General features: G+C 42.1%; 1 protein-coding gene across 3 annotated transcripts in view; it reads left to right on the top strand.

The window, feature by feature from the left end:
* The first annotated feature begins 5,381 nt into the window (after nucleotides 1–5,381).
* The window catches only part of acss3 (acyl-CoA synthetase short chain family member 3), a 31,271-nt gene continuing 9,274 nt past the window's right edge, over nucleotides 5,382–27,378 (top strand). The window contains exons 1-9 of one of the 3 annotated variants that reach the window (XM_076111890.1): nucleotides 5,382–5,794; nucleotides 8,062–8,206; nucleotides 8,674–8,862; nucleotides 10,612–10,746; nucleotides 12,102–12,242; nucleotides 12,962–13,042; nucleotides 13,430–13,525; nucleotides 14,809–14,960; nucleotides 19,997–20,100. In XM_076111890.1, the coding sequence (XP_075968005.1) occupies nucleotides 5,478–5,794; nucleotides 8,062–8,206; nucleotides 8,674–8,862; nucleotides 10,612–10,746; nucleotides 12,102–12,242; nucleotides 12,962–13,042; nucleotides 13,430–13,525; nucleotides 14,809–14,960; nucleotides 19,997–20,100 (1,360 nt within the window). In that variant the 5' untranslated portion in view covers nucleotides 5,382–5,477. The remainder of the gene's footprint in view (nucleotides 5,795–8,061; nucleotides 8,207–8,673; nucleotides 8,863–10,611; nucleotides 10,747–12,101; nucleotides 12,243–12,961; nucleotides 13,043–13,429; nucleotides 13,526–14,808; nucleotides 14,961–19,996; nucleotides 20,101–27,378) is intronic. The other 2 variants (XM_076111888.1, XM_076111889.1) reach the window with 2 other exon arrangements.

Genomic DNA, 27,378 nt, shown 5'->3' with positions numbered 1-27,378 from the left:
CATCCTCATAATATCTCATAACCTGCACTTAATGAATGTCCATCAAAATTAATGGCACGATAGCACAGGGCCGTCCACTATATATATATATATATAAAACAAAAACAATAGCGCACTTTATTCAACATGTTTTTAACATGAAATGAATCTGCAATGAAAAGTAAAATCATCATTCAATTATTATTATTATTTTTTTCTGTAAATTTGATTTCCAATACTGGATTAAACTGCTTATTTAAAGTGATGGCATTACGGCATTTGAGTGGATGTCACTAATATTTTAAAATGATTCATATAAGGCACATATCTGCTCAGGAGAAGGGTTTATGACCAGCACACTACATGGCTCACAAAGTATGTGGACACTACAACGGACGTGGACTCACGAGCATCGCGTGCACATGTGTTTGCTGAACATCTTGCTGCAAAATCATGGACGTTGATGTGCTGATTTTACTGGGTCCACTCTTCTGGTTTCAGGTTTTCCATAAGATCTTGCTGCAAGATGTTGCTCACATTCAACAAGTAGACGACACAAAGGTTTGTGGTGATGGAGGACCCCACACCGTATAATGGCCATAAAGTGTATCTCATCAGGACCACTGTTCTTTCTTACTGACACTGATCAATAAACTAACCCTGATTACATTTTTAAAAAGTAATTGTTTTCCACAACATGTGGCTCCATCATTCACAGAAGTCAACTGGAGCGGCCCTGTTTTGCGCGCTGCATCTCTAAATGATATGCTGTATGAGTTTCTGTGTGAAGATGCTTATCCGTGCATGATCCATTCATCCATTGCAGAGATCAGTTGATTGCAACCACGCTCGCCTTTAACATTTATTGGGAACCGCTGAGCCACGCAGCCTGTTATCTCCTCTCGTGGCTGCAGTACATGCTCTGCATGCAGCCCGATAAGGACTGAATGATGGTAGTGAACCTTTGTTGAAGGGCTTAAGGATTAATCCTCGTGTTTATGTTCTACCACAGAACGGAGCCAAACCACCGACTCTCTTCATCTACTGTAGATCCGCTGCCTAATGGGGCCTGCTGCTGTGGCGTTTATATCTCATGCCTGGCCAGTCGTTGCACTCGACAGGAGGAGCGCTCAACAACAACAAGCAGCAAATCCTTGGTTAAGAGGGGAGGCGGGGGGGTTAAGGCTGCAGCACGAGGAGTCACATGGCTATCAAACCATGACTTTAGCTTGACAAATGCATGCTGTAAACACAAAACTACACCTGAGGCAACGGCCAATATTTCAGCTTCCATGTGCACAGCTGTGCAGAGCAGACTCCTCAGTATAGACACTGAAATCAGAATCTCATTTATCTCGCTTGCATGAAAAAAAACGAAAACCACTTTAGCCTCTACCCATTTGGGAAGCAATTACCCCACTCCCATCTTCATTTTACTTCAAATATGCAGATGCATTGAGTCCAAGAATGACATTTAAAAAATGTAACGGCGATGTATTTCTACTAAGGCCATTTTCATCGTCTTTAAGGGTTTCAGAAGAATATTCTGTCATCATTAATCTGCTCTGTTTTTGATTGAAAGTGTTACTAAAAACCTAATCATACACAGTCCATATGTGCTGATGAATTCCAGCTGCATGCAGATGTGAACTGGTGGAAAGCGGTGGGCTGGACGGATGGTGAGAGAGGGTGAGGGGTTTAGAGAGCGCATGGAAAGAGGGCACAGAGAGATTACAGGCTCCCACCCATATGGGCTGGAATACAGTCCTGCTTTTTTTTTTTTTTAAGAGGTGGGATTACGCTGCAGCGCTCTTAAAGCCCTTTAACTGCAAGTGAATTGATTTCTAAAAGGTCTCCACTCCCACAGAAGGAGATGCAAGAGGTCATGTAGACAACCACCGGACTCAAGTGTGTTTGCCTCTCAGATTAAAGCTCTGAACATTTAGCCATTGTCACAACGTGTGCTCAGTCTTAAAAGGAATAGTTCAAATATATGTTTGTTCCCTTTCTTGCCGAGAGTTAGATGAGAGGATTGATACCACTCTGATATCTGTATGGTTTATGTATAAAGACACAGCCAGCAGCCGCTAAGTTTAGCTTAGCATAAATACAGAAAACAGAGGGAAGCAGCTAGCCTAGCTCTGTCCACGATCAACATGTTATATCTTGTTTGTTCAATTCATACAAACTTAACTTGAAATAAAGAGTAAAAACTTCATGTTGTGGTTTTTACGGGGATTAAGTGCCAGATTCTTTCATGGCCTTGTCTTCTACTTATCAAAAAGGTACATTGGGTAATGAATTTTGACAAACTCTGATCCCTGTGCAGCTTTGACTGTGATATGTCAAGTTGCACTGGGAAACAAATAGTTGAAAACGTCCTGGTGAACTAATGCATACCTCAAAAGTAATGCATTAATGTAATAGTTAGCTTTTACTGCGTGACGTGACAGGCTGCTGCTGCTCTGTGGTCTATTACCAAGCTCCATCAGGCAGCTGACAGGTAACGGAGGAAGACCGTCGTGTAATTGTATTTATTTTACAACAAGACAAGTTGACTTAATAAATATACAATTGTGTTTGCAGGAGCCACTAAGGGGAAGTTGCTCCGTGATGATATTCCCTCACTTCTTACGACTATCTTGGTCATTTGTGCTTTTATTTATTTCTTTAATATATATTTATAGACCTATTTGTTCAATACTTGTGTACATAACAGTCCAGTCTATTTTGTTTACCTGTATTTGTTCGGCTTTGTTGCCCTTTGTTCCTATCTGCTGTTTCTATTTCTGTGTAAGTACATCAAGAGAAATGCTAAAACCTGTCAAATTCATTTTATGTGCGCACATTCATGGCCAATAAAGATGATTGTGATTCTATGCTCTATCTGGAGCAACTTTGGGGTTTAATGTCTTGTTTACTAAACGGAGAACACTGATTTCCACATATTATGCTCATACCATTGGATTTTAACCACGGCTTACCTCTTAGGCTTACCTCTTAGGCTGTTGACGCCCCCTTCAGGTTAACAGCACCCGTTCACTTTGTCAAATGGAAATATTGCAGTACATAAAATAAAAGTATTGCCGTTGCACGTTGGTTCAGTTTGATGCATCCAGCAGCTCCTGAGTGATTTAATCTCATTTCATTTGAGAAGAAAGCCATTTGGAGTTTATTGTCCCTCTTGTCACTTTGTTACACCTGAAATGAGGAAATTCACGGATGTCGCTGTTGATTTGGCATTTTTTGTTACTCAAAGACGACAGCAAAAGAATATTAAGACATCTAGTTATGTTGAGCTGCCGCCCCTCTTACACATCTCAAATGTATAAAAGATTATCTTCATCTCCTGCTTTGACTGGCATTAAATAAGGGAATAATCATCTACAATAAATGATAACGTGTCCCTTGTATTTTGCATTCAATTTTAGGCAAATTCACTCAGTTGTACTAATCTGTAATAATGATGTATCAGTTTTTCTAAATGATGTTGACTGAAATCATTCACAAGCCTCTCCGCCAACTCCCTGCGTCTGAAACCCATTCAAAATGTAAAACGGCAATCATTATCTTCAAACTAATTCTATTATGAATCCACATCCAGACACTCTGCTTGGAGATTAATCATTTGTAGATTTGTAGACTCTGGTAATTTGCCACTAACTGTTTCTGACGGGCAGCCGGCGGATTTCTGCTTCAAAAGAATCACACACAAGTTACACCAAATCAGAGAAGAGGACAAGAAGGAGGGAATTGGACGACAGTTCGGGTCTGATTGGCCTTTTGCAAGCAGCTATACTGCTCTCTCTGTGCACGTCCGGTGTCAGAGAGTATAACAATGATATGTATTCTGCCAACAGCATCTGCGCTGTTATAAAAAGAGTTATGGCAGCGCCTGAGGGAGCAGGGAGGCATCTTTTCCCTGCCAATGTTTGATTGTTATACATGAATAATGCTTGTAATTTACATGCTCCGTTGAATGTGAGGAGATTTTAATCAATATTAGGTCAGGAGAAAAAACAAGCACAGGTTCATCATGTCCAAGAAGCCACAGGATAAGATGGATTCAAGAAGACCTTCATCAATATCTCAGAATATGGAAAACACAATTCCATGCTGGCAAACAGGGTATAATAAGTGCTTGGTCACTGTTTGTTTCCCCTGCAAACCACCATAACGGTTCCCGTTTGCTCGTCCAATTTCATTGAAGTTCTCACATTTGTGGAGAAATGTGGTGGACCCAGTAGCTGCAAGGCGTTTACAAAGGGTTTCCTGGAAAGTGCACGCTGCTTCCAGAGCCGCCTAATGGAAAACATGCACGTATAAATAGAAACAGATGACCTGAAATATCAGATGGATGAGTTACTCATCCTAGGGCACCAGTATGCAGGGTTCACATCCAGGGGGGGAGACGGGGTCAGCTGGATTATGGGTTTTAACCAGCAGCTTGGATGACGGCAGTGACGAAAAGAGATGTGTATGCAACACCATCATCTGAGGGGACATGGAGCTGCTGCTGCCCGTGATGAGAGTGACTCAATTATGTTCATAAATATCCTCAAAACAAGCCCCTATGCATTCCCTGGGAGGTGGGTTATTTGCCTTCTCAACAGGAGAAAGGGTATTGATGCCACCCCGAGGACCCTCAGAGATTAATGCAGCAGCCAGCAAACAAGTTTGCGATGGAAATGAGCTTCAAGGAGTTTTCACAAGTAAATATCAATTATTTCTTCTTGTTTTTGCATGATAAAATACATGCCACTGGCTAAATAGCTGTCCTGAAAAACCTCTTGGGGTTTATGTGGAGCTAAGAACTGTGATTTATATCAGGTTGTATTATTTGTGTGTGTGTTAAATAAAAAATACACGACATCAGTACATTCTTGTCCCATTATGCCACGTTGTGAATCGAATTAAAAGTAAATGCACAAGTTCTCTTGAACACTGTTATGCTGATCTTGACAGAGCTCATAAAACAAAAACAATGGACAGCGGACGCAGCTGTGACAGACGTCATATTTAATTGACGTCGCTTTGAAATGACGGCTCCCAGGCTAAGATGTGCTAAAATTGGCTGTTGACCTTCGCTTCGCATGGGGGCGTGACCAAGACGCCAGAGGAGGCGAGGCAAAGGAATCGAGCATATGCAAAATAAGAAAGGCCGTAAGATTGCTAAAATAACATGCGTTATTGTTATATGCTGCATCACAATCCACATGCACGCGTAGCACATAGGTCACGTGTTGTGTGTGTGTTTTTAAACGTGGCTCAAAGCTCCTCTTGTATCAACCATATCCAGTTCATAGTTCGCATTCATTGAGGGTATTGTGAGGATTTCCTTGGGAGGCTTCTTTCCCCCTACGTGGCCCCAGATTACATTTAGAGTTGCTGAAGCGCTTCCCTCCCTCACATGCAGGAAAACACCGGAAGCAAGAGAAACGCGTTGAAGTTTAGTTTATTCTTTTTTTAAATAACTAGCCTACAGCAGCTTTATAGCAATGCACTTTCAAATAAAACACTTACTGCGCCCGAATCTCTGCGTTTCTATCCCGCGCAAGAGGGCACTCTGGAGGACTGTTTACGCAGCACAACAACGTGGCGTGGGACCAGCAGGATCGCGTGCGTCTGCAGATATCAAGAAGTATTTCGCCCGGCAGTGGTGCAGAAACTATGCATCCGACACCGCGTACAGCCGAGCCTTCGCCCAAGCGAGGGACAACCCCGAGACATTCTGGGGTGAGGTGGGACAGGACATAAACTGGTTTGAGCCGTGGAGTAAAACGTTGCACGTCGAGGATCCAGTGTTTCCAAACTGGTAGGTTTGGTGCAACACTTTCACTTAAGTTTAGGATGTTTGCCTATGGTCACTTTACAGCAATACGTCTCTTTAATAACTCAAAGCATCTGGTTCCTCAATTTCACAAAGATCTTGAAATACTTGGAAGCTTGTGAGCTTGAGAAAAATAAAATAAGACATTTTTAAGATGAATGTATGACCCTGAACTACTAACATTTTAATAATAACATCCCAATTTACCTATAGTCTGCTTGGACACCCCAAATACTTAATTAATAATCTCTAGACTTCCTTATGACAACATGGTTTGAGTAGAGGTGGTGTGCGTAAAGTAGGGTCTAGTTTTGTTGAATCATTTAATTTAGATAGTAGATAATATGTGATTCAGCAAAAATACACATGGGAGAAAAGGTCCGTGCATGAAGTATAATTCATGACGTCGTGTAATGAGTAAAGTGTGTTTAGGGGTATTGTCTAATCTCATTGGCCTACTTGTGTTCATGCGTTGATGCGCGTGAGTTCATTGTTCGATAGCCGATGCTGCTCTAACGCGGCTCTGTCCGTGTTATTGTCCCATTGAATGACCACGTGCAATGCAATTCGGCGCACGTAACCGCCCTCTTTTTGTTTATCCACTTTGAATAATTAAAATTGAGTCAAGGAAGTCGAGAGCCGGAAACGGAGACAGCTCGCCTTCAAAGTAAAAGTTGCGTATTTTCAAACGTGATTGCTCCAGCGATCAATTTAAGGCAGGGGTCGGCAACCTTTTCTATCCAAAGAGCCATTTTGCCCTATTTTTCACCAAATAAAATTCGTCTGGAGCCGCAAAAGCTATTTGATATCACAGCTTATAAAGTTTTGTATATAGTTAGATTATATATACTATAGTTTGTTGTATATGTGAAATTATAGAACAAGAATAAAGACAATTATTGACATGTTATTGCAATTTTACCTGATATAACAATATCAAACTCTTATGAAGAGGAGAGTTTGCTGCAGCAGTTGAGAAATCGCTCTTTTTCGCTCCTCTCCAGCGTGACACTTTTCAGCACATGCTGTGTTTGTTTTGTAAGTGTTGCATTACATTTTTTGTTGTTTGCAAATTTCTCGCCACATTTCAAGCATACAGGTAAGACAGCATCATTGGCAGTGAAAGCAAATGAATACGTCCACGCAGAATCAAACTCTCTATTTTCCTCCGTGAATTTTCTTTTTTTTTGGATTTATCCATTGATGGTTCAATGTTGCGCCTATACTTTATGATAATAAATAAATAATAAACACGGGGCTCCGTAATCTGCGCCAAGACGTCAGCAACTTTATTCACTTCTCCCACACTTCATCAGAACCTATTTGTCTCATCCTCCACAATAAAAGCACCAAACACATACAGGAACACTGCTTCCTAGAGAGCTCTTAACATGCTCAACATAATAGTTTACAATAGTTTACCGAGGGCGGGGGTCTCATAATTACCCAGATAGCAGTCGAGATCCGCCCCGGAGTCGACTGCTATCTAGGTAACCACCTGCAGGGAAAGGCGCTTGACAGCGACGTAATAGGATGTGATGCACATTTTAGATGACAAAATATGAAAACATTTTATATTTTGTCGGCGTGTCCAGCGGCCGTTTGAAGTCACGGTTAGCGGCTTTGAGGAGGACGGACACAAAACGGAGGACTTTCCTTTTCTTATTATTGTCTCTATTGTGAAGTCCACACACAAACTATGAAGGAACTAAACATTGATTGCTCTCCAGAACAACAGAGACTTCAGTCACCAGCAGAGCAAAGTATCAAGCTTGACCTTTCATTATTACCTGCACGTGAGCATGCATAACTGCTCACATACACCTGCACAGACAATGAAGTGAAATTGAAAATGTGTTCCGTTTGTTTATTTGGTGGGTGGGATCATGTAGTGTGGTAGAAAAAGCCAGAGCTGCCTGATTCTGGTACTGTTGTGTTAAACCGAAGGACACAAATACCGTGTGTCTACTCTAGCTTCCAAAAACAGCAGATACCAGACACCACCTGGTCAACCTGCTTGCTGCTCTTCATCCTTATGCGCAGCACCAGAATTAATTGAAACTGTTGCGTTTTCCAAGTGCATTGCTTTGTTTGATGCTGGCAAACGCAACTGCACATCAAGTTGTGTTCCGTTTTTCAGTAAAAGGAAAGTACACTGCCATCCAAAAATACAGTCTTCAACAGTATAGAGATATGCAGATCGAGGCGGTGGCATATGATATGTATTGTTCACTTAAAATGGTCTCTTTCAGGTTTGTTGGAGGGAAGTTGAACATGTGCTACAACGCTGTGGATCGTCACGTTGAAAGCGGCCGTGGAGAGCAGCCTGCCATCATTTATGACAGCCCAGTGACTGGAACCAAACAGATCATCACTTTCAGGGACCTTCAGGACCAGGTACATATAGTATTATTAGAGGCAGAAGTCCCAGAAGTGAGCAGCATTAAGAGCTGAAGTAGTCACTTTGTTAAAATCTGCCATGGAGGACAGCAAAACACAAGAAGAAAAAGAAAGGGAAGTTATTAACTTGATTGACATTTGGGAAGACTCTTCAGTTCAGTTTAGTCTCAATTGCATGCATATTAATCAAAATGTGCTTGCCCCCAGAGGAAAAAATACATTTAATTGAATTAAACTTACAAATATATATTGAAGTCTTTCATTTGTCAGATTAGGTCCAGTTCAAGGCAATCTGTAATGCACTTAAATTCACAAATGTATTCACATTAATAACCCCATAATAGAAACCCAAATGCACAGTGTGTCTGTTTTTACCATCAATTGTTTATGTTGGTTATAGAAGATATGCAGATATTTGAAAGAGTGCGGTGTGAGCACAGTTCTCCGTCTGTGTCTTGATCCAGGTGTCCAGGTTAGCAGGTGTCTTGGTGAAGAACGGGGTCCAGAAGGGGGACCTGGTGGTCATCTACATGCCCATGGTGCCACAGGCCATGTTCACCATGTTGGCCTGTGCGCGGATCGGTGCCCCTCACAGCCTCATCTTTGGCGGCTTCGCTTCCAAAGAGCTTTCTGTCCGCATCGATCACGCCAAGGTTAGAAAATCTTGTCATACACCTCTTGGTGGAGATATATATTTTCTAAAGCCAATGGCAACAGGACAACATGACCTTTTTGTTAATTCACTCCTCAGTACCGTGGCCGCTCACTAAAAACTGAGGACATGCTGATGTGATGACTCTTTTTATCTGCTTAAATTCAAGCAGGGCAATAACATGGCTGCAACTTGTTTTCACGTGTCATTAGTAATGTGCACCCTGTAAAACATGCCGGAGATGCCTGAGGTTTCTTTTGCTTTTGTGAGCTCAACGTGAATCATTTCGCAGTGGGGAGCACTCGGCTTGCCATTTCTATTTCACAATCAAACAATGAAGAATGATGTCAGCGCCATCTGCAACATAAATCTGAAAGAAATACAGTAGTATTAAGTATTGTCGCCAGCTACTTTATCCGGTGTTCAAACACTTATTATACCCTCCAGGGGACAGTTATTGTTATTATTGTTGTTCATTTTATTGACTTAATTAGTTTCTGTTATTTGCAATTCAGCAGGAAAGCAGAGGAGAGGCAAGTGAATGATCCTTGTTTAGCACCGCTGTAGACATTGTAATACCTTATAATCACCACCAGGGGAAAATGAGCTAATTATGACTAAAAATCGAAAAAATGACAGGACATATTACTGACTCTGTATGAACACCTCAGTTGTGTTGCAAGCCTGCTATTTGTTATGAAATTATTATCACACGCATGTCAATAAGGCTGACGTGACCTGAGCTTGACTCGACACTGGGGTGCCGGAGCCACAGGCACCAGACTCTAACATCCTGTTGATGCAGCAAAACAAATATTCATGGCTGATACGACGGGAGCACTAGATTCTGTTTCTATTATAGAAACATGTATGTGCATGACATTATAATGCAATCAAGTTCTCCAAAAAAAAATGTATCAAAACTCAAACTGACTCTCTGAAACTGGTTCATGCATTCATCTCGGGCAGGTTAGACTACTCGGATGCTCTATTTCCAGCTGATTCAAAGTAAGGTCAGCTGTGGCTCAGCGGGTAGAGCGGGTCGTCCTTTGGTTGGCGGTTTGACCCCCGTCTCGTACTGTCCACATGTTGAAGTGTCCTTGAGCGAGACACTGAACCCCTAGTTGGTCCTCCGGTGCTTCATGGCGGCAGGCCACTGCTCCTAAAATGCTAAGAATGGATTAAATGCAGAGGTCAGATTTGACGTGCGTTCCTGTGAATATATATATATATATATATATATATATATGACGATTGTAATAAAAGGTTTTAGGTTTGAAATGCAGCAGCCAGAGTCCGAACACGTTCACGAAAATGTGCAATCACGTCATTGGCTCCTGCTAAAGGGCTATAAAACACTTCATTACGCTTCTGACTTGCTCACTGGTCATAACCTGATCCGGCCTCTCAGGTCGTCAGACAGAGGTCTTCTAGCTGTACACAGAGGGCGCCTTCAGTTACTGTGGTCCTGCTCTCTGGACTAAGCTGCCTGATGACTTGAGGTCCACACTCAAAAGCAAACTCAAAACTTTCCTTTTCTCCCTTGTTTTGTGCTTTTAAATGCTGTGTGGCTGGGTGTATAAGTACGTATATTACTGTATTCTTATATTTATGTTGTTTATGCTATGTTCTTATGTTTATTCATATATTTCTATATATTTTGTCTTTAAATGTAAAGCAGTTTGAGTTTACGTGTAATGAAATGTGCTATATAAATACACTACTATTACCTAATCCTTGTGTTTCTCAGCCCAAGCTGATGGTTACAGCCTCCTTTGGCATCGAGCCAGGCAGAAAAGTGGAGTACATCCCTCTGGTGGAGAAAGCCTTGCAGCTGAGCTCTCACAGACCCTCTAAAGTCCTCGTCTACAACAGGCCTAACATGGTAAGAGGCGCAAAGCATCATAAAGCTTAATTCGTCAGCGCGGTGTCGTTTCTTAACCGGCTGGCTGTGTGACAGAATTTAAATGCATATCTGAAATATTGCAGCCGTACGTTATCTTGATTACTTCAGTCACCGTATAGCTGCAGAGAAAAGGTTTCCCCAAGGCATATGGTTGCCATTTTTAACCTTTATAAAAAGGATTTAAACATTTAACTGAATTTCAAGCGTTATATTTCAAAGGCTTGTTGCCTTAAATTGGCCAAATGTGCACGAATAGTAAGAATATCAAATCCCGCCGCCGTATCAAAAGAGGACGTATGGCAGGTTGAAACAGATGAGATGTGTGTTTGCAGCAGAGGGATCATGGAGGTGGTCATAAACAGCCCACGCATCCGGTTTTGTAGCATCCTGAGCTGCACAGAAAGATGATACAGCTCACAATTATGCATTAGTGTGGTGACAGCAAGCTCACATTTGCTTCACCTTCACGCAATAAAAGAAGAAAAGAAATCATTGAATTTTAGCTCTAGAAAATAGAAATTATTCTTCAAATTGATTGCACAAATTGATTGCACAATCATTCTTCTCAAAATGTTTTTTTCTGGGCTGCACGTCTCAGTTCAAATTTGTTATACGCCGTGTACCTCTGTTTGACTCAGTCGTTGTGTTAAATTAACACAATGTATTCGACCCGGTTTGTATACTCCGGGGTTATCTATCGGGGAATGTTCTGCTGAATTATTAAGAGATCACGGTTGCATCTTTTTTTTTTTTTTTTGGAAGAAAAACACAGTTGACATAAGTGAACTCACAGAAATGGTTTTGACAGGAAATTCACCCTGAACTCATCCCCTTAAAATCATGTCAAGCACCACTTTGAAGGCGGTTGCCGCTGTTTTATCAATTACTGCATTCAGTGAGCAAGAGCCTGTGGTTCTGTGAACGCGGCCTCCGACTTGAAAGCCCTGTTAAATCAGCCCAGTTTTACTCCGGCTCGACTCTGAGTAAAGGGATGCATTTCAGACTGCTGGAGGTTATATGTCTGTGTGATATTGAATGATGTCTTAGTCTTGAACTCGTTCTCCGAGAACCACAGAAAGGGACTTTTCTTCAGCCTCCCGGGATGATTTAAATATTAATGAAATCAAAGAATTTTGAAATGAGACGGATGTCAGCAACTGCAGATGTAAGGGGCATTAATCCATGACCTGACATTACCTCTGTTGCTGACTTCGATTATAATGACGAATGGGAGTTAGAACAGAGTTTAAACATCTATATAAAATATATAATGCGACTTGAAGTGAGAATTTATATCCCGCAGTCACTTGTTTGTGTGTCTTTGCTGTTTTTAGGAAAAAGTATCAATGAGTCCGGATTTGAGTCTGGACTGGGATGAAGAGATGGCCACAGCTCGTCCTCATGACTGTGTTTCTGTTCCCTCCAACCACCCTCTCTACGTCCTCTATACATCCGGGACCACTGGAACACCAAAGGTACTGACATGTCAGGGCATCGGTCAGCAGCAGGAGGAAATCAATACCTGCTTCATATCCATAAATCATCTACACATACATCCTCAGTTAGACGAGTTGGGGATTTACCGTTGACCCCGTTTGTTTAAATGCTGTCAGTTCTGCGTAGAGCTTCTGTGTGACTCATCTGCTCTTTGACAATCCAGGCCCAATCTAGACTCCATCACTGTGACATAAATAAGACGGAGCATCTCCACAGCAGGAGCTGGAGCTCATGCAGGAGGAATTGCCTACAGGCACTTTCAAATGGGAAAAACTCCAGCTCCTTTCAAATAGCATCGTTTTGTCTTTGACCAAACAGATGATATAAAATATCCACCTGCTGGCGAGTTCCTGAGCTTAATAGAGCTGTTATTGCCAGCTTTTTTTCACTGTGAGTTACTGTGACTTCCTCACTTAGTGCTGTAGGGGGGACCATACGTTTGAGACAATCTCTATAATTGGAGACGTGAGGACTTAAGGACACACTATTTTTGCTCGAAAATATCTATAGAGCACCATTAACTAATAAAAGCAGTTCTTTGGAGTCTGTTTGAGAAGAAGTCATTCGAAAACAAAATTCCATCACCTTCTCCACAGCAAGGCTGAGCGTCTGTGTGCAGATTGATATTAAACGCCCGCCTCTTTGCCCAGCGCAATACCCGTCACCAGTCTGATGTTTTTCTTATCTCGTCCCCCAGGGTGTCGTGCGAGACACTGCCGGCTACGCTGTGATGCTGAAATGGACCATGTCAAATATTTATGGACTCAGTCCTGGAGATGTAAGGCAATAACGCGTCCTCTTCTGAGTTAGAGCCTTGTTTGAGAACAAAGAGCAGGCAGCCAGCAAAGAGATAGATTGCTCTGTGCTACTGAAGATTTGATCACATGGTAACTGACCAGTCATACGTTTCGGAAGTAGTGTTCATTTTACATGTGTTTTTCCAATTTTCCTTTACATTCATCATTAACATTAGCTGTTTGATTTACATTAAAGGAGCTTTCAAGTACAGCAAGTGTTATATTTTGAGCATTCAGAGATACAAAGGGAGTTGAAAACGTGTTATTAGAATTCTCTCCGCATGTTAAGCGACACTGAATGCACCATGTTGATGAATCTATAGCAGAGTATCTCTACATACCTCACCTTTTTTGTTAACCTGTTGCAGGTTTGGTGGACAGCGTCAGACCTGGGCTGGGTGGTCGGCCATTCATACATCTGCTATGGTCCTCTGCTCCATGGTAACAGCACAATTCTCTACGAGGTATGTTCCCATAAACAAGGTTAAGTATCTTAAACTGACAACAGCAGGATTGCAGAACAAGAAAGCTGTACAAGTCGAGTTTTAAGGTCCGCGTGGCATCTGCCTTTGTCTGCTCTGCAGGCTGAATACATCCATATTTGGTTCACTGCTCCAGTTTATGTGAACTCTGTTTTACCCTGTGACATTCATTTAAGCACCCGACAATATCTCAATCGATAGAAATAGAAATTGGTAAAAACTGCCTCATCGTATGGCAAAAAAAATGACGTGTGAGGTCACGATGGAATGGACTGGGACAAATACACACACTAAATTATAAATAATATCGGTTCAAGCCTTCAGGACACAGCCCCTCCCCTGAGCACGACATTGACATGCAGCACACACCGCTTCTCATAAAACCAACGGTGAAGGAATAAACAAGCTTTAATGGCATATTTTCTGCATGAATGTGTCTTTTGAACAGCCATTTGCTGTTGATGGATCCGATTATTACAGGTAATTTGACTTTTGCTTTGTGAGTCCACCACCCCATCGGCTTGATTTTCTATGCAGGCTTCTTATTATGCGGACGGTTATTAGCCTGCAGCTAAGAGGGATGTGTGTCTGTCTGTTGATCTTTCAGTGTGTTTCCTCATTACTTTAGCACCGTGACTTTCTCTCACCTGTAGGAAGCAGAACTGCTCGGCAATGAATTGCTCTGCCTTCCTTAAATCAATGTTTGACTACAGCCACGCTGGTTCTCGTGCTAACGGCCCGTCTCTCTTCAGGCATGATGCTGCCAAACTGTTGTCTTCCCTCTGATCAACACACAGGCACAAATATTTATTCAGAGCATAAACGACATCCAGAACTACCTGCTGCTGTTTACCATTCTCAGTCATTCTCAGTTGTCCCCTCGCAGGCTACTTGAATACCAGCAACGCATATGAAATTGCTGCAGGAGGCGTTTGCCTGCAGGCTTCTTTTGTCTATGTCTTTACTCCTATAGTGCAACTGTGTTTTCTAATCCATGGATTTCTGGGCCCATCTGTTTGGAAGGCAGCCTTCCAGTGGGCCTCTCCAGTTTAAACAGCTGCTCTATGAATATTCATGTTTTGTAGTTGAAGTGAATTTGCACTGTGGATTGTTGAAATATTGCTATGACGTGTTTTTGAGCTTCCACAATAAGCTGTGCGTCTGCTATGCGCCCTGTAGGCAGTCCGCCATATGATTTTTATATGCCTGCATCCGTGTCACCGTTTGTGAACTAACCAGCTGCTGCTAAACTGGCTGTGTTGCAGGGTAAGCCTGTGGGGACTCCAGACCCCGGGGCGTTCTTCCGCGTCCTATCCGAACACGGAGCCTCCTCCCTGTTCACGGCACCCACCGCCATCCGAGCCATTCGCCAGCAGGACCCCCATGCAGCAGTTGGGAAGAAACACCCCCTCTCCAGGTAGACAGCAACACCTCACACAACAGGAAATTCCCCTGAACCAAGACCAAACAAACTGTTTTATAGTGCAGTATTTGTAACAAATGAAGCACTAGCGTACAGGCTATTCAAAAACTAAGACGGGTAACAAGTAAAAGATTGTTTTTATCCACTGAACATGTCAATAATCTGTCGTTATCTGGTGCTTCTAAGTTTAATGTGAGAACTGTGAAGACAGTCGGCATTGGCCTTATCCCTCAAATGCATGTTGTTGGTTGAGCTTTCAAATAGCCAGGAGTGATGTGTTTCAGTATATCGTGGCTGACGGCGTTCTGTGCAGTCTGTCCGGCCTCTCGTTAGTCGCCGGCCATCTGTTGATGCACAGCCCTCTCCCACCTCCATATCTAGCTGACAGTCTGTACCCTCAGTTTGACTCTCTTGGGTGTTAATCAGGCTGAATGACAAACGATGGCAAGTCACTGCAGCTCACCTGTATTAAATATTACTGCGTCAACTTGTTTCCCCCGGCTGCTGTCTCACTAAAAGTCTTCTGTAGCTCAGAGTTAAAAAACAAAACATTTTTCCACAGTATTAGTTTGTCCCAGAGAGTGAAATACTTGCTGAGTTTATTAGAATTATTAATTGTTTGGTGCGGTGCAATCTAAATTTGGACCTAAGGGTGTCAATTCCCCCACTTTCATTCTGGTCAGCGGTCTGAAAGAGCCTCTAAGCACACAATCATAAAGCAATTCTGAGTGCGGATGACCTCTGGCCACAGTGAATCATTCAGTAACTCTGGCGTTGTGTGCAGAATTTTACGACGCTCGGTTGTTCAGTGTGCTGAATGCATCCTTTTTTTAAAGGCAGACAGAGAATATTTCCTACAATATTTTTGCCTCAAATATTGGCGGCATTCATCTTTCTCAGTGTCGACCTTGCCACGATCAGTCATTTAAGCGACGGGCTGTTTTTGTGTACACGTTCTTATTCTTAATGTGTCTTTTCCCCTTGGTTGTGGCAGGCTGGTGAAAGATTACTGTATTTCCCTTTGGTGCTGAACAAAACATGCCACTGTGACATGACACAGAGGCAGCAATACAAAGAAAGCAATAAAACAGGATTCGATTTTCGTGCGGGCCGGCTCAATGTCTGAGCCTTTTTACTCGTTATCTTATGATGTGTACTTTCAATTTTAAAGTTAACCAAATAGAGGTTTTCTGCCGATAAAATGTGGTATTTGGAATGTCAGAAGAGGGTTAGTTTAGTGGAGGAGTTACTGACAATTTGTGTGTCAGTTCTTGTCTCTGTCTTGATAGTTTTATTTGCTATATCAATGAGAGTGTTTGACAATATTGCCAAATGGATCCAGATCCAGTCTATGCATTTTTGCCACCTCGTATAACACACGGAAGGATATGCCAATACTAATAATGCTGGTTTTAATTAAAAGGGTGTTGATGGACGTAGCAAAACCTTCCAGAAAACTCCTTTTAGCTTTATTATCAAACACATCATTTCATGCTAGAGAGGACTTCAACAATAATTTTGTACGGCTCAAATACCCTGTCAGCAGTTTATTGACACTGTGAGACATTTACTCCCTCCGGAGCCAGCTCAACTGTAATAACCCTGGACCCGTATCAATGGGCTGGAGCCATATTACTTGTCAAATTGAGAGTTTGGCTGCAGGGCTGTCCAAAGTTGTGAAGGCTGCAGCAGCGCTCTCCCCATTTTCGCCATGCTACATTTATGCCGACGCGTGTTTATGACTGAGCATTGATTTAGTTCTCCTGTCTTTAAAGCACCACTGACAGAGTGCATGACTCCACTTAATAGTACTTTCTGGTGCAAAGTAGGGGTGGGCGATGTGGCCAAAATCTTCTATTACAGTGTGTGTAATTTCATATCACGGTAACAGTGTCACAATACACTAATTGTGTTATAAATTCAATTAACAAATGGTTTAAATCAACCATACCGTACTTCATCACATATGATGCTTGCAGACCAGGTCAGATAAATATGATCAGTACTGTAAGCAGTTTTGTTGATTTGTGTCAGAAATGCTCTGAGTTAATTTAAGTCCCCTCTCATAAGCAGCTATGCAGTGTATATGTCTAGGGCTCTTATTGTGAAAGGTAAGAACTGAAAAAGTGAATTTACAACTTCACCCCGCTCCTCCAAGTCTGCCCAAATCCTGTTACCTTGCAATGCAGCTGGATTCTTAAGATTACAAGAGTTTCACTCCCACGGTTGAAACGGTAAACCAAAGTCTTTACTGGTTGACACATTTGTCCCGATAGCGCAGTATGTACCCGTCATATCAGCCGACCCTGCACAGTAAAAACTAAGGCTGTTAATGTTGGTGATGTTTGCACCTTGTGTGCCTTTAACTACAATAAACTCCTGAGAATATACCAAGGTATTCTCTTATCTGCTTATCCCATGTAGCAGATGCATTTCCATATCACACATTGTAGCCCTAAACACACACACAACTACACACAGACGTTCCGTGTTCAAGCACAAGTTTTGGAGATTAAATGTCAGTCTGTATGGAAAAACTCACTGCAGCTATATTCTCCTTTGCTTCAATTATTCTCGCTTCAACTTTGTTCGCACTGACCTCACAGAATCAGCTTTAGGCATGACTTGAAACACGTGACGAAGGGCCATCACGTGGATAAATTTAACCACCAACAGCATGTTGTATTCTGCTTCAATGGCTTGCTCCATTAACATTAAAACCACAGAGAGTCTGAGTTGTCCTTTGATAACTAGAAGCTTAGTGAGAACACAAGGTCACTGCCAGGGCAGGAGAGTCAATCATCCATTTATTCCACATGTTATGTAGCTCAGCTCCTGCAGGACAGGATCTATCTGAGAGCTGAAACGTGGCACTTTGATAATTTCATTATGGTTTTTTTTTTATGTACTTCCTTCATATTTTATACAGTCTCTGCATTAACTTAAAGTGGGGCTGGGTGATAATTCAATATCATAATTTATCGTCTTTCATTGAAATGTTATCGTGATGAAATCATATCGAAATATCACGAAAAAAAATCTGATGTGCAATGATGTTTGAAGCCAGCGGTTTTGTGTTGACATCACATTGGATATTTAAACTCGGTTATAGTTGTATAAACTGTTATAAAATGTTATTAATGCTAAATAAAACAAAGTACATTTAAAGCCCATAATTACTTGCCATGTCCTCTTTAATCTTTATGAAATGGCAAGATCTTTAAACAATCAGAACTTATCAAACAAAGAGGAAAACTGGCCATGAAACCTCAGAAGAAGAATCATAATTAGATTTTAAACTCAACGAGGTAATTCCCTCCATTAGTGGATAGGAATAGTGTTATTTCAAATTGAACTGACTGAAGGCTCCCAGGAATTCATCAACATCTGGGTGGTGATAAACAAAGGCAGAATATTTATGATGTTTTTCTGCTTACTGACATGAATTCACAAATCCTGGTTGGGTGTATCTCCTGTTCCGCCATCACAGTGTTACTGAAAACCATAAAAAAAAACAGACTACATAATATTCTAGAGACCAAAGAACAGTCAAGTTGGAGAATAGTGCGTGAAAAAGATAATAAAATATAATTCAGGGAGAGAGGAGGAGGAGAAAAGATACGATTCAGTGGGGGGAGAGCGACGCGATGAAAATCTTTTTGCCCGTTACCGAAGATAGAATGTGACTTTAAGCCTGATTGGAGTTGGAAAGGCATTTCGCCACTTCGCCGTTTCGGAGGGTTGAGAGCGATGAGTGATGCCCAGCAGTCATTTGTGGGAAAATGCAGCAATCAGTCTAGCATCTATGGCTCCACTCTGACCTGGACTCGTAGAGGGTTACAGATCTCTTCACCGCTTTGAAGCGAGCAGCCGGCAGTGTTGTTGTGCATTAGATATGAGCAGCCATGGGCAGCCATCAGAGGGAGTTTTGTAGAGAAATAATGTGGGCGAAATCAGGGGAGGCTGAAGATAGAGACTGCTGTGTTTTGGGTGACCTGCAGGTCATGGAGGGAGGGTTTCATGAAGCCAGGGAGTAACAGTTCCGATGAGGATTCAGATGTCCTCGCAAGAGTTTGTGGTCTCCGGGTGCACCATGACTCAGGGTCACAGCTTACTGACTGAGGGCAGAATCTTCCTAAGGCGAGAAAGAGCAGCTAATTCCCACCGAGAACTGTCTGCTTGACATTGTCTGAGGCAGGTGAGAGGATGTCTCAGTCACAGGTGAGATCACAGGGAAAGTGAAATGGAGGATGCTGCCCTGATGGCAAACTTGATCGTGGTCCAAAAACAATTACCTGGAAGAGGTATTGCATGAGTTCAAAGGCACATTCAAGAGACGTTTCCAGCCATAGTTTATGTTAAGTCTTACAGGTTTTGTTTTTTTTTACAATTGACATGACCCAGTTTTCATTATTGATCTCGTACACTTAAAACAATAAATCATAAGCTCATAAGCTGCACAGCTTCACAGAGGACAGAGGATCAAGTTTATGAAATATAATCAGTATACTTAAAGACACAGAGAATCCATGAAGCAGATACTCTGAACTAAATTGCCAAGATTGCCAAGAGTCTGAGTCTTTGCATCCCATTTTTTTCAGTTATACATATTTGTATTAAATTCTTTAGAAATATGCAGCTATGGCTTTTAAATAGGGCTGTCCTTGACTAAAGACATCCCAAGTCTACTATTTGATTAGTGTATTTAATCAATAGATCTGTAAAAGAAAGGAATCGCACAAAAGCACCACTTTAAATCTTATGTTTACCAGAGATGTGCTTTAGTTTCTTGGAAATAAGCATAAAAAAACCACTAATTGACTAAAGAAATCTAAGTCAACTGAGACCAAAATAACAGATTATTCGACCAAGAGGGGCCAGCCCTGGTTTTAAACAGGTTTGAGCATGTGAATAAACTTGGTTCAAACTTTTTTTCCCCCATGGCAAAGATGTTGTGTTGTCTTCAGAGAGAGGGTAGATATGTCATGTTTCTTTAAGGTGATTGACAGATGTACTCTGTGTCCTTGCAGGTTGCGGTCGTTATTTCTGGCAGGCGAGCGCTGTGATGTGGAGACGCTGGAATGGGCAAAAAGGAGCTTCGGGGTTCCTGTCCTGGATCACTGGTGGCAGACTGGTAGGGAGCTTTCTACTTTCTAAACACAGTAATCAGAGCTTTACCTTGTTAGTGGCCGGTATTCAAAAGCATCACTGGGAAATGTTCACCTGTCTTATCTGATTCCATACATTTTCCCTTTTTTGCCCAAACTGCATATTTGACAGGAAGCAGTCAATTGAAACGTAAAAAATTAAAATGCAACCTGACTCCAAGAGGTCAGTGACTGAAGTGTGCAGTGAAAGCTGACATAACGTTCTGCTCTCCTGCCTCTTTCGTCTCTTCAGTATGAAGCATCACATAGCAGCCAGGCCGTCGTACAGAACGTGCAGTTCACAGACTTAATGTCACAGGGTTTCTGCTGGTTGAAGTTCAAATAGTTTAAAACATTTATCCAGTGTAATATGCCTTTTGTGCGAAGCTGCCACGTGCAATTAATCATGTCGGTCTAGTAGAAGCACTTTACCCTCCAAACTTTAGAGATTAAGTTCTTATGATACAGAGAAAGCATTTCAAGGAGCACTTGTATTAACATGAACTGTATATGATGTTTTAATTTAACTTGATCTTTAAGACTCGGCCTCGTCTTAAGCTTGACAGCGTGAGAAGACTATGAATCTGGTCTTTGCTGTATTTTATTAGTCCACTGACATCAACTTGGCCTCGAGAAGAGATACAACTGCAGGAAATCACTATTCCCTTGAAAGCACGGAGTCATTATGAAGATCGTTTTATCACACTGCCCTCTCTGATTAATCCCATCTGATGTTCTGCATTGTAGACCGGGGGATTGGACCCCTTCTACCGGAGTAATTATGATGTCAAAGAAGCCATTGTTTGATCTTATAAGCTTCTCCCAGAACTGATCATCACACAAAATGACGTCATTTGGACGAGTTATTTGAATGGCAATCAAAACGAGATGGGGATGTGCAGGAGGGCAGATGAACAATGGCTGAAATCACCATTTTAATGAAGTCAAAATGAGAATCATGACTGGAAGTGATGGTGCAAATTAAATTAATAGAACAGCTCCATTACAACTGAACAATAATCTCAATTTTTTTTAATATACACGTGCAATAGCCCCAAGTCAATCATTGTCAGGTGGGAAAAACTCCCAGAGAGCATTACTTCCAAGCGGTCACATTCCACAGCAGCAGTTAAATAAAGGGTTTGATTGGCAGTGGCATTCATTGAGTTCGCTAATGTTTAATTGACTTTGCGCCCATAAGGGACAGTGAGTGACTGGCTGAGGTGTGAGCACTAAGTTATGTGCTTAGAAAAGAGATAAAGGAAAGGAAGCAATCAGAGGTACCTTGTGAGTTCAGGAGTTATAATTGAAATAGCTTCCCCACTGAAACATGCTTTGAGTCAGACACAAATCTTTTAATGTGTTTTTATTACTTATAACTGCTTAAAATAATGGAAATATTTGATTTTTTTTTTCTCCAAAAAAGGGGGGTAGTTGGTGACATTGACAATCGTGGAAATCGTATTTTATGTATTACATTTATTTTAACAATTTCTTCAAACCATCAGCATAATTTTACCATATTAAAAAAACAACATATTACGTCTATACTGGTTTTAATGACGAGGTTAAAGTTAACTCAGTATAGGGGTTTTTTTTCTTGAAGGAATTTTGCTTAAATATTAAACAATTAGTCAACTTTGGAAGCTCTCAAACATGACTTCCTCAGTCTCACTTGTTCTTGGAAAAATGGATTACAAACATGATTTCCCGCTCGTGTGATGCGATCAATTATTTTCATGTCATAGTAGAAGACCCTCATTTCACAGCAAAACTGTAAAACATGGGGTTTTATATTACTGCCTTTTAGTAAAATTGCGAAAGAGTAATTGTTGTCATATGGCAAAAAGGTTACAGTCATGTATGGCTAATCATACTTGGCAAAGAAGGGCTTCCATTCTGTCCATTCTGATCTGTCTTCTCTTTAAAAAGTCCATTAGCAGACTCAATATTTCAGTGGCACATTGCACCGATGCACTTGAGATTAATGTAAGGTTCACAGGGGCTGAGTCACGCTCATCATTTTATAGACTTGCTAGGTCACGCCCCTTAAATCACCGCCCAGTGGTCGTACATTAGACAAGGAAAGGAGAGTTTGTAATCTCCCTTTTCTTCACCTCGCAGTCAACCTATTGTTTAGCATGGCTGTATGGTCTGGATGAGAAGATATGTAATTAGAATCCCGGGTTCCCAGCTTCCCCTGCATTGTTCTTGGGCCTCGGGTTCTAATGATTCTTGAATGTGTAAGACCCTGTTAGGTTTTTGGATGGGAGGCTTGCATCCAGGCAGCATGCCATCATGCTAATGTCAAACCCCCCCCTCCCCCCTCACTTGGTTGTTGATTGCCGTCCTCCTCACGTACTAGTGAACTATGATAAATGCTCCAGCGACGGCGAAAGAGCACAATTAGATGTCTCTTTGTTTTGTAATGTTCTCCTGCCTGCGAGAATGTAGAATCGATGGCGGACAAGACGACATCTCTGTGTTAAATATGGGATCAATACTGTTGTTGGACCGTTGGAAAGCCATCGACCTTGAAGTTGGTACAGGCAACACACACTGATCTGAGCGCAGATTAGCCCACTTGACTGATTGGTCTGTCCGGGCCGCGACGGGAGTGTGAAAAGCTCAATACTGTAATATCGCAGAAATGTAATTTATCAATTTAGGCTCTTGGGTTTGAATTGCTGACCCTGCTGTAGGCTTATCACATACATGCTGCATTCCAGTTCAGAGCAGCATCCTCTGGAGGCTGTCCCATTTCAGCTAAGCTTGTTCTATCTCCCAAAAAAATAAAGGTAGCAGCCTTCTTTTGCCCAATTTCAGGCCCTTTTACTCACATACACACAACATAGCTACCAGTTATTTCCCCCCAAATAGACATTCATAACTGATGCACACAATCCATATGACCAGGTACGAAGAAAAAAACACCAATTTTTGTTTTTTTAGTAGTTTGTAAGTTTGAAATCACAATCAACACCACAGTGATATCTACCTTTCTGGTGGTTAACTTGCTCTTTGGGTTCAGTCTGGTGCACTGATGGACACGCAGTCCTGAGTGGGTGACCATCCAGACCCCGCTTTGTAAACTCTGTGCTTAGTAATGGCGTCATGGAAAGTGAAAATCAATTAGTCAAAGTGCAGTGAATTCCCTCTCTGGGGTGTTTTTATGCTCAGTTTAAATATCCGTGCACTGATCTTTTCTTACGGCTGTTGGATGAGCATTTACTGTTTTTATATTAGCAGTGTGGGAGTTGGAAGGATTTAGAGCGGGCTCCAATGCTCACAGGCAAACACAAGATTATGACATCTGCAAGCCTTTTGGTGCTGTGTGATTTAGTTGTTTACGTCTGTTTACTCTCTAGCTGCGCCTCCATCTCAGACTGTCTGACTGGCAGAGCAGATGGATGGACTTTACTAAACTTCCCCGAGCCTGGATGTGCTGAACAAAAGCTGCTGATTCCCATCTTTCTCTCTGAAGCTTCAGCGTTTGTGGGATAACATTTCATCCTACTTGAACAAAGGGATGTTTGTTTCTCAGTTTGACTCTCCCTTCCTTTCTATCCCACACACACACACACACACACACACAGGCATCCAAACAAAATCCTGCCACACTCTGAGGCGACCCTAGCCAGGTGATATATCGAGTTTGGAGACAAACCTCTGGCACCGTCTTTGATTTCTGTCTGGATGTGTAAATCCCTTTGGATTCTTCAGCCCCTGCTAAACTCAATATGTGGCAGCTGGCGGCCGGCGCAGCAATCCGAACGTGTTCTCCACTTTTTCACGGTTGAGTGGGTCACTTCTCGTCTCACTTGCTTTCTCTTTGTCTGTCCGAGGCAGTCTGTCTTCAAATGTGTGGGTGAGAGAGACTCCGGCACGTTATACATATTCATTAAATCATCGTTGGTTTTGTTATTTCTTTCTGAAGTTGCAGAAAGAAAAAACTTTTCAGAGTTTGTCTTAAGCCATCTGTGTTTTCCAGCCACAGCTTTTTTCATATCCACATGTTGCAAGTAGTCACAGTCGGTTGGTGTTATTTGATCTTTTTAACCACAATTTCCCAGAAGAGTCTAAAAACAACAATGTATTCATCATACTAACGAGTATCACTCCAGCCTGAAATAGATAACGCATGTTTACCCAGAACGTGTAACACAAGCACGGCTGACATACTGTATTGATTCATTCTTCTAACACAGGAGTGTATGTGTATACAGTTTCCTTCTGCCTGTACTGAGTTCACGAGTCACGATGCTCTGTTCGACCGTCTCTCTGGAGGCGGGACATCAATCAAGCAACTTTTAACAATGTCGGTTGCCTGACACCTCTCACTTCATCTTCCCCTCCAGAAAAAGAGAAGCGGCAACTTTTGTCAACGTGAATCAGTTCAACATTCAAGGCTTGTTTACTCCAAAAATGGGCCTCACAGAAAGGAGAGACGGACTCCTCCTTGAGAAACTCATTATCGTCAAAACACCTGAAAGCAAAGTTTGTTTTCATCTTTTGGCTCCAAACTCAGAATGATTTTTCAAACTTGGGTCTTGGGTTTCATCTATAAATATTGATATCTGCCCTTCTACTTGTAGCTCACCTGCGAAATAGATAGAAATTGAACAAAATCGATGGCTGGTGCAGTTGCTCATGAATCTTTGCAGCGGCATGCTTTTAGTCCTGGAATGTAATATTCAGCAGCCCAAAGCTGTAATCGATGGTGAGCGAACAGGCACCATGAGCGATGATGGGAAGAGCGGGTGAACAGAGCAGCATATTTTTGAAGTAGAAAAATACGAGCTCCTCTAGGGTTCAGACGCCGGGTTCACAGCATACCTGGACTTACTGACTACATAGTAAATATTCAGCCGAGTTCTGAATATAGATTTTCGTTAGGTTTTTAGTCTGTGTTCTGGAGTCCAACTGGAATTTAAAAATCCTTGAATGAGACCAAAATCTTGCGATCATTTTCATGAAGGAATGGGGGGGGGGGGGGGGGGGGGGGAGGTCCTTGGAGATGTAGATCAGTACATCAGGGTTTAGTGGTTGACTTTTGATTAAAATACTTTTGAACCGCTACCCTACACGGCTGTGTCTGACAGCAGAAGAAGTATTCTCCAGCGCCTCGGTGTAAATCTGCTGCATCATCACCGTAGAGTCCTTTATTTATCAAGCGGTGTGTGCTTGCAGCTCCCGTTAAACGATGCATCATCTAGTTCATTATCTTTTGACATGCACTGGAAACAGTTGGTTAGCTGTGCCGGCCGCATACAGCTGACAAGATTTTTTTAAATGTCTCGTGGTGTGGTTGGCATCTTTTCCTCATCCACCCCCCCCCCCCCCCGGGGGACTTTTCTTACCTTGCAGTCAGCTGTGAATCTTTTGATGATTTGTAAACGGGTGCATCGCACAAAGAGCTTAGTGTTGCTCGCTCACTCCTCACACAGCTCCCCTTTGATCTGCACAAGGCCCCGGTTGTTAATAATAATAATAATATAGTGTAATAATAATAATAGGCAGCATGGCGGTCAGCGGACGGGAGGTCAAAAGTCGAAACATGTCTCTGGTCCTTAGAATGAAAACAATATTGCCAGCAGGCTTGGATTTCGGAGGACTTTCTGCAGAATACATATCCATAGACAAATTGTTTTGCATCACGCCAGCTGGTAGTCTATTTGTTAAACATTCGATTTTTTTTTGTCATTGATTGCATGCGACGAAAAATACACACATTCTTTGCTGGAAAAGTTTAATCGCGCTAACAAGCTCGCGGCTGAGAATTTGGCTAATTCGGCCAATTTAGCTCGTTGATTAGTTTTCACTCTGGATCGCGTGGCTGGTGCAGAGACTCGTTCTCTGATGAAGAGTGGAAGTGATCGGCGTGCTCGTTATTCCCATGTGCAGCAGGCTCAATCACTTCTCAGCCTCCCGTTGTCATCGGATATGCTGATTCAGCCGGTCTCATCAGCCCAGACATGACACCAAACTGCTCTTTTTCACCTGCGTTTTCTCCTCCATCTCTCCCCCCTTTACCTTCGTTATATTTCTCCGTGCTTGTATGCTTCTTTCACGTGCACACACAGACCTGCACGCATAAATTAACCACATTTGCCAGAGAAGGACATGAATGCATCGTGTTGTCAGCCGCTGAGCCACCTGAAACCAGCCCAGCTCACTTCCCCTTATGTACGTATGAGAAAATGTCTGCCGTTTTGAAGCCTGATAATAATATGAGCGCTATTTTAAGAGCCGAGTGCCATTGGGAGGGGGTGGGGGGTGATGATGAAGGTTGCTGATGTCACTGGTGTTGCCTGGCAACAAATGTGTGTTTCCAGTTGGCAGGGTTTGGCTGCCTCACCAGTGAGCGGATGGACTTACAGCAGTGTTTTAGGTGTCTCTCTGTCTCTCTCTGTTTGTCTGTTTTGTCTCTCAGACTGTCAGCAGATGCCTTTCTACACAGAATGGGATTACCATGAGAAAGTAAACTGGACCTCTCCAAAGCACCTGTCTTGTCAAATAAATCGTAGAGTTGAAAATGCCGCCCCTGGCCTATATGCCAAATGCAGTGCTGGCACAGACTTGTTTTTTCCACACATCCTGCTTCTCCTCATGGATCGAAAAAGTGTGAGCCTCAGAGAGTCTGTGAAGGGCAGTATTCACAGCTTGAAATCCTTAGACTCTCACTGATGAGAAACAGAAGCTTTTAAAAGTCCGGCATTCACTAACCCAGCACATAGAAAAGCAATACACTGAATCAGGGGTGAATATATATCACCTGCAGGATACCTTTTCATAATTAGCTCCTCGGCGGTCAGGAGCGCTACTCCTGTGGCGCTACTTCAATAGAGAAAACAATTAAGAGGACGAGGCTTTTCACTGCCAGGACCACCCATATTTTGTATTTAACAGTTATCAAGAATCATTTTATAGAAGGTGTTATTGTAACTTATTTATATTGTTGAAGCTCAACTGGTTTTTACTAAAAAAAACAATTTGCTATGTAAAGTTTAGTATTGTTTACCTGAGTAGAACATTAAGTCACTCCTCCTCCTGTGTGTGTGTGTGTGTGTGTGTTGTAATCCGACCTTCTCTGTGCTTTGTTGCTCAGCTGTCGCCATGTCCCTCAGTCTTAGATATGCTCTGAATTTCAAACTGTAAGTAGAATAAAAATAAATCTTCACCTAATTGGTGTTCTGTCCCACCTTTTCTCCACAGGGACTGGTCCCTCAGCTTCTCCTTTTGTAAAACAATAAATGAGAATACAG

Source organism: Anarhichas minor, unplaced genomic scaffold (genome assembly GCF_050575085.1).
Source record: "Anarhichas minor isolate MPS153535 unplaced genomic scaffold, ASM5057508v1 ptg000045l, whole genome shotgun sequence".
NCBI lineage: Eukaryota > Metazoa > Chordata > Actinopteri > Perciformes > Anarhichadidae > Anarhichas > Anarhichas minor.
The sequence above is the reverse complement of the archived record's forward strand: the minus strand, read 5'-3'. Positions and strand labels throughout refer to the sequence as shown.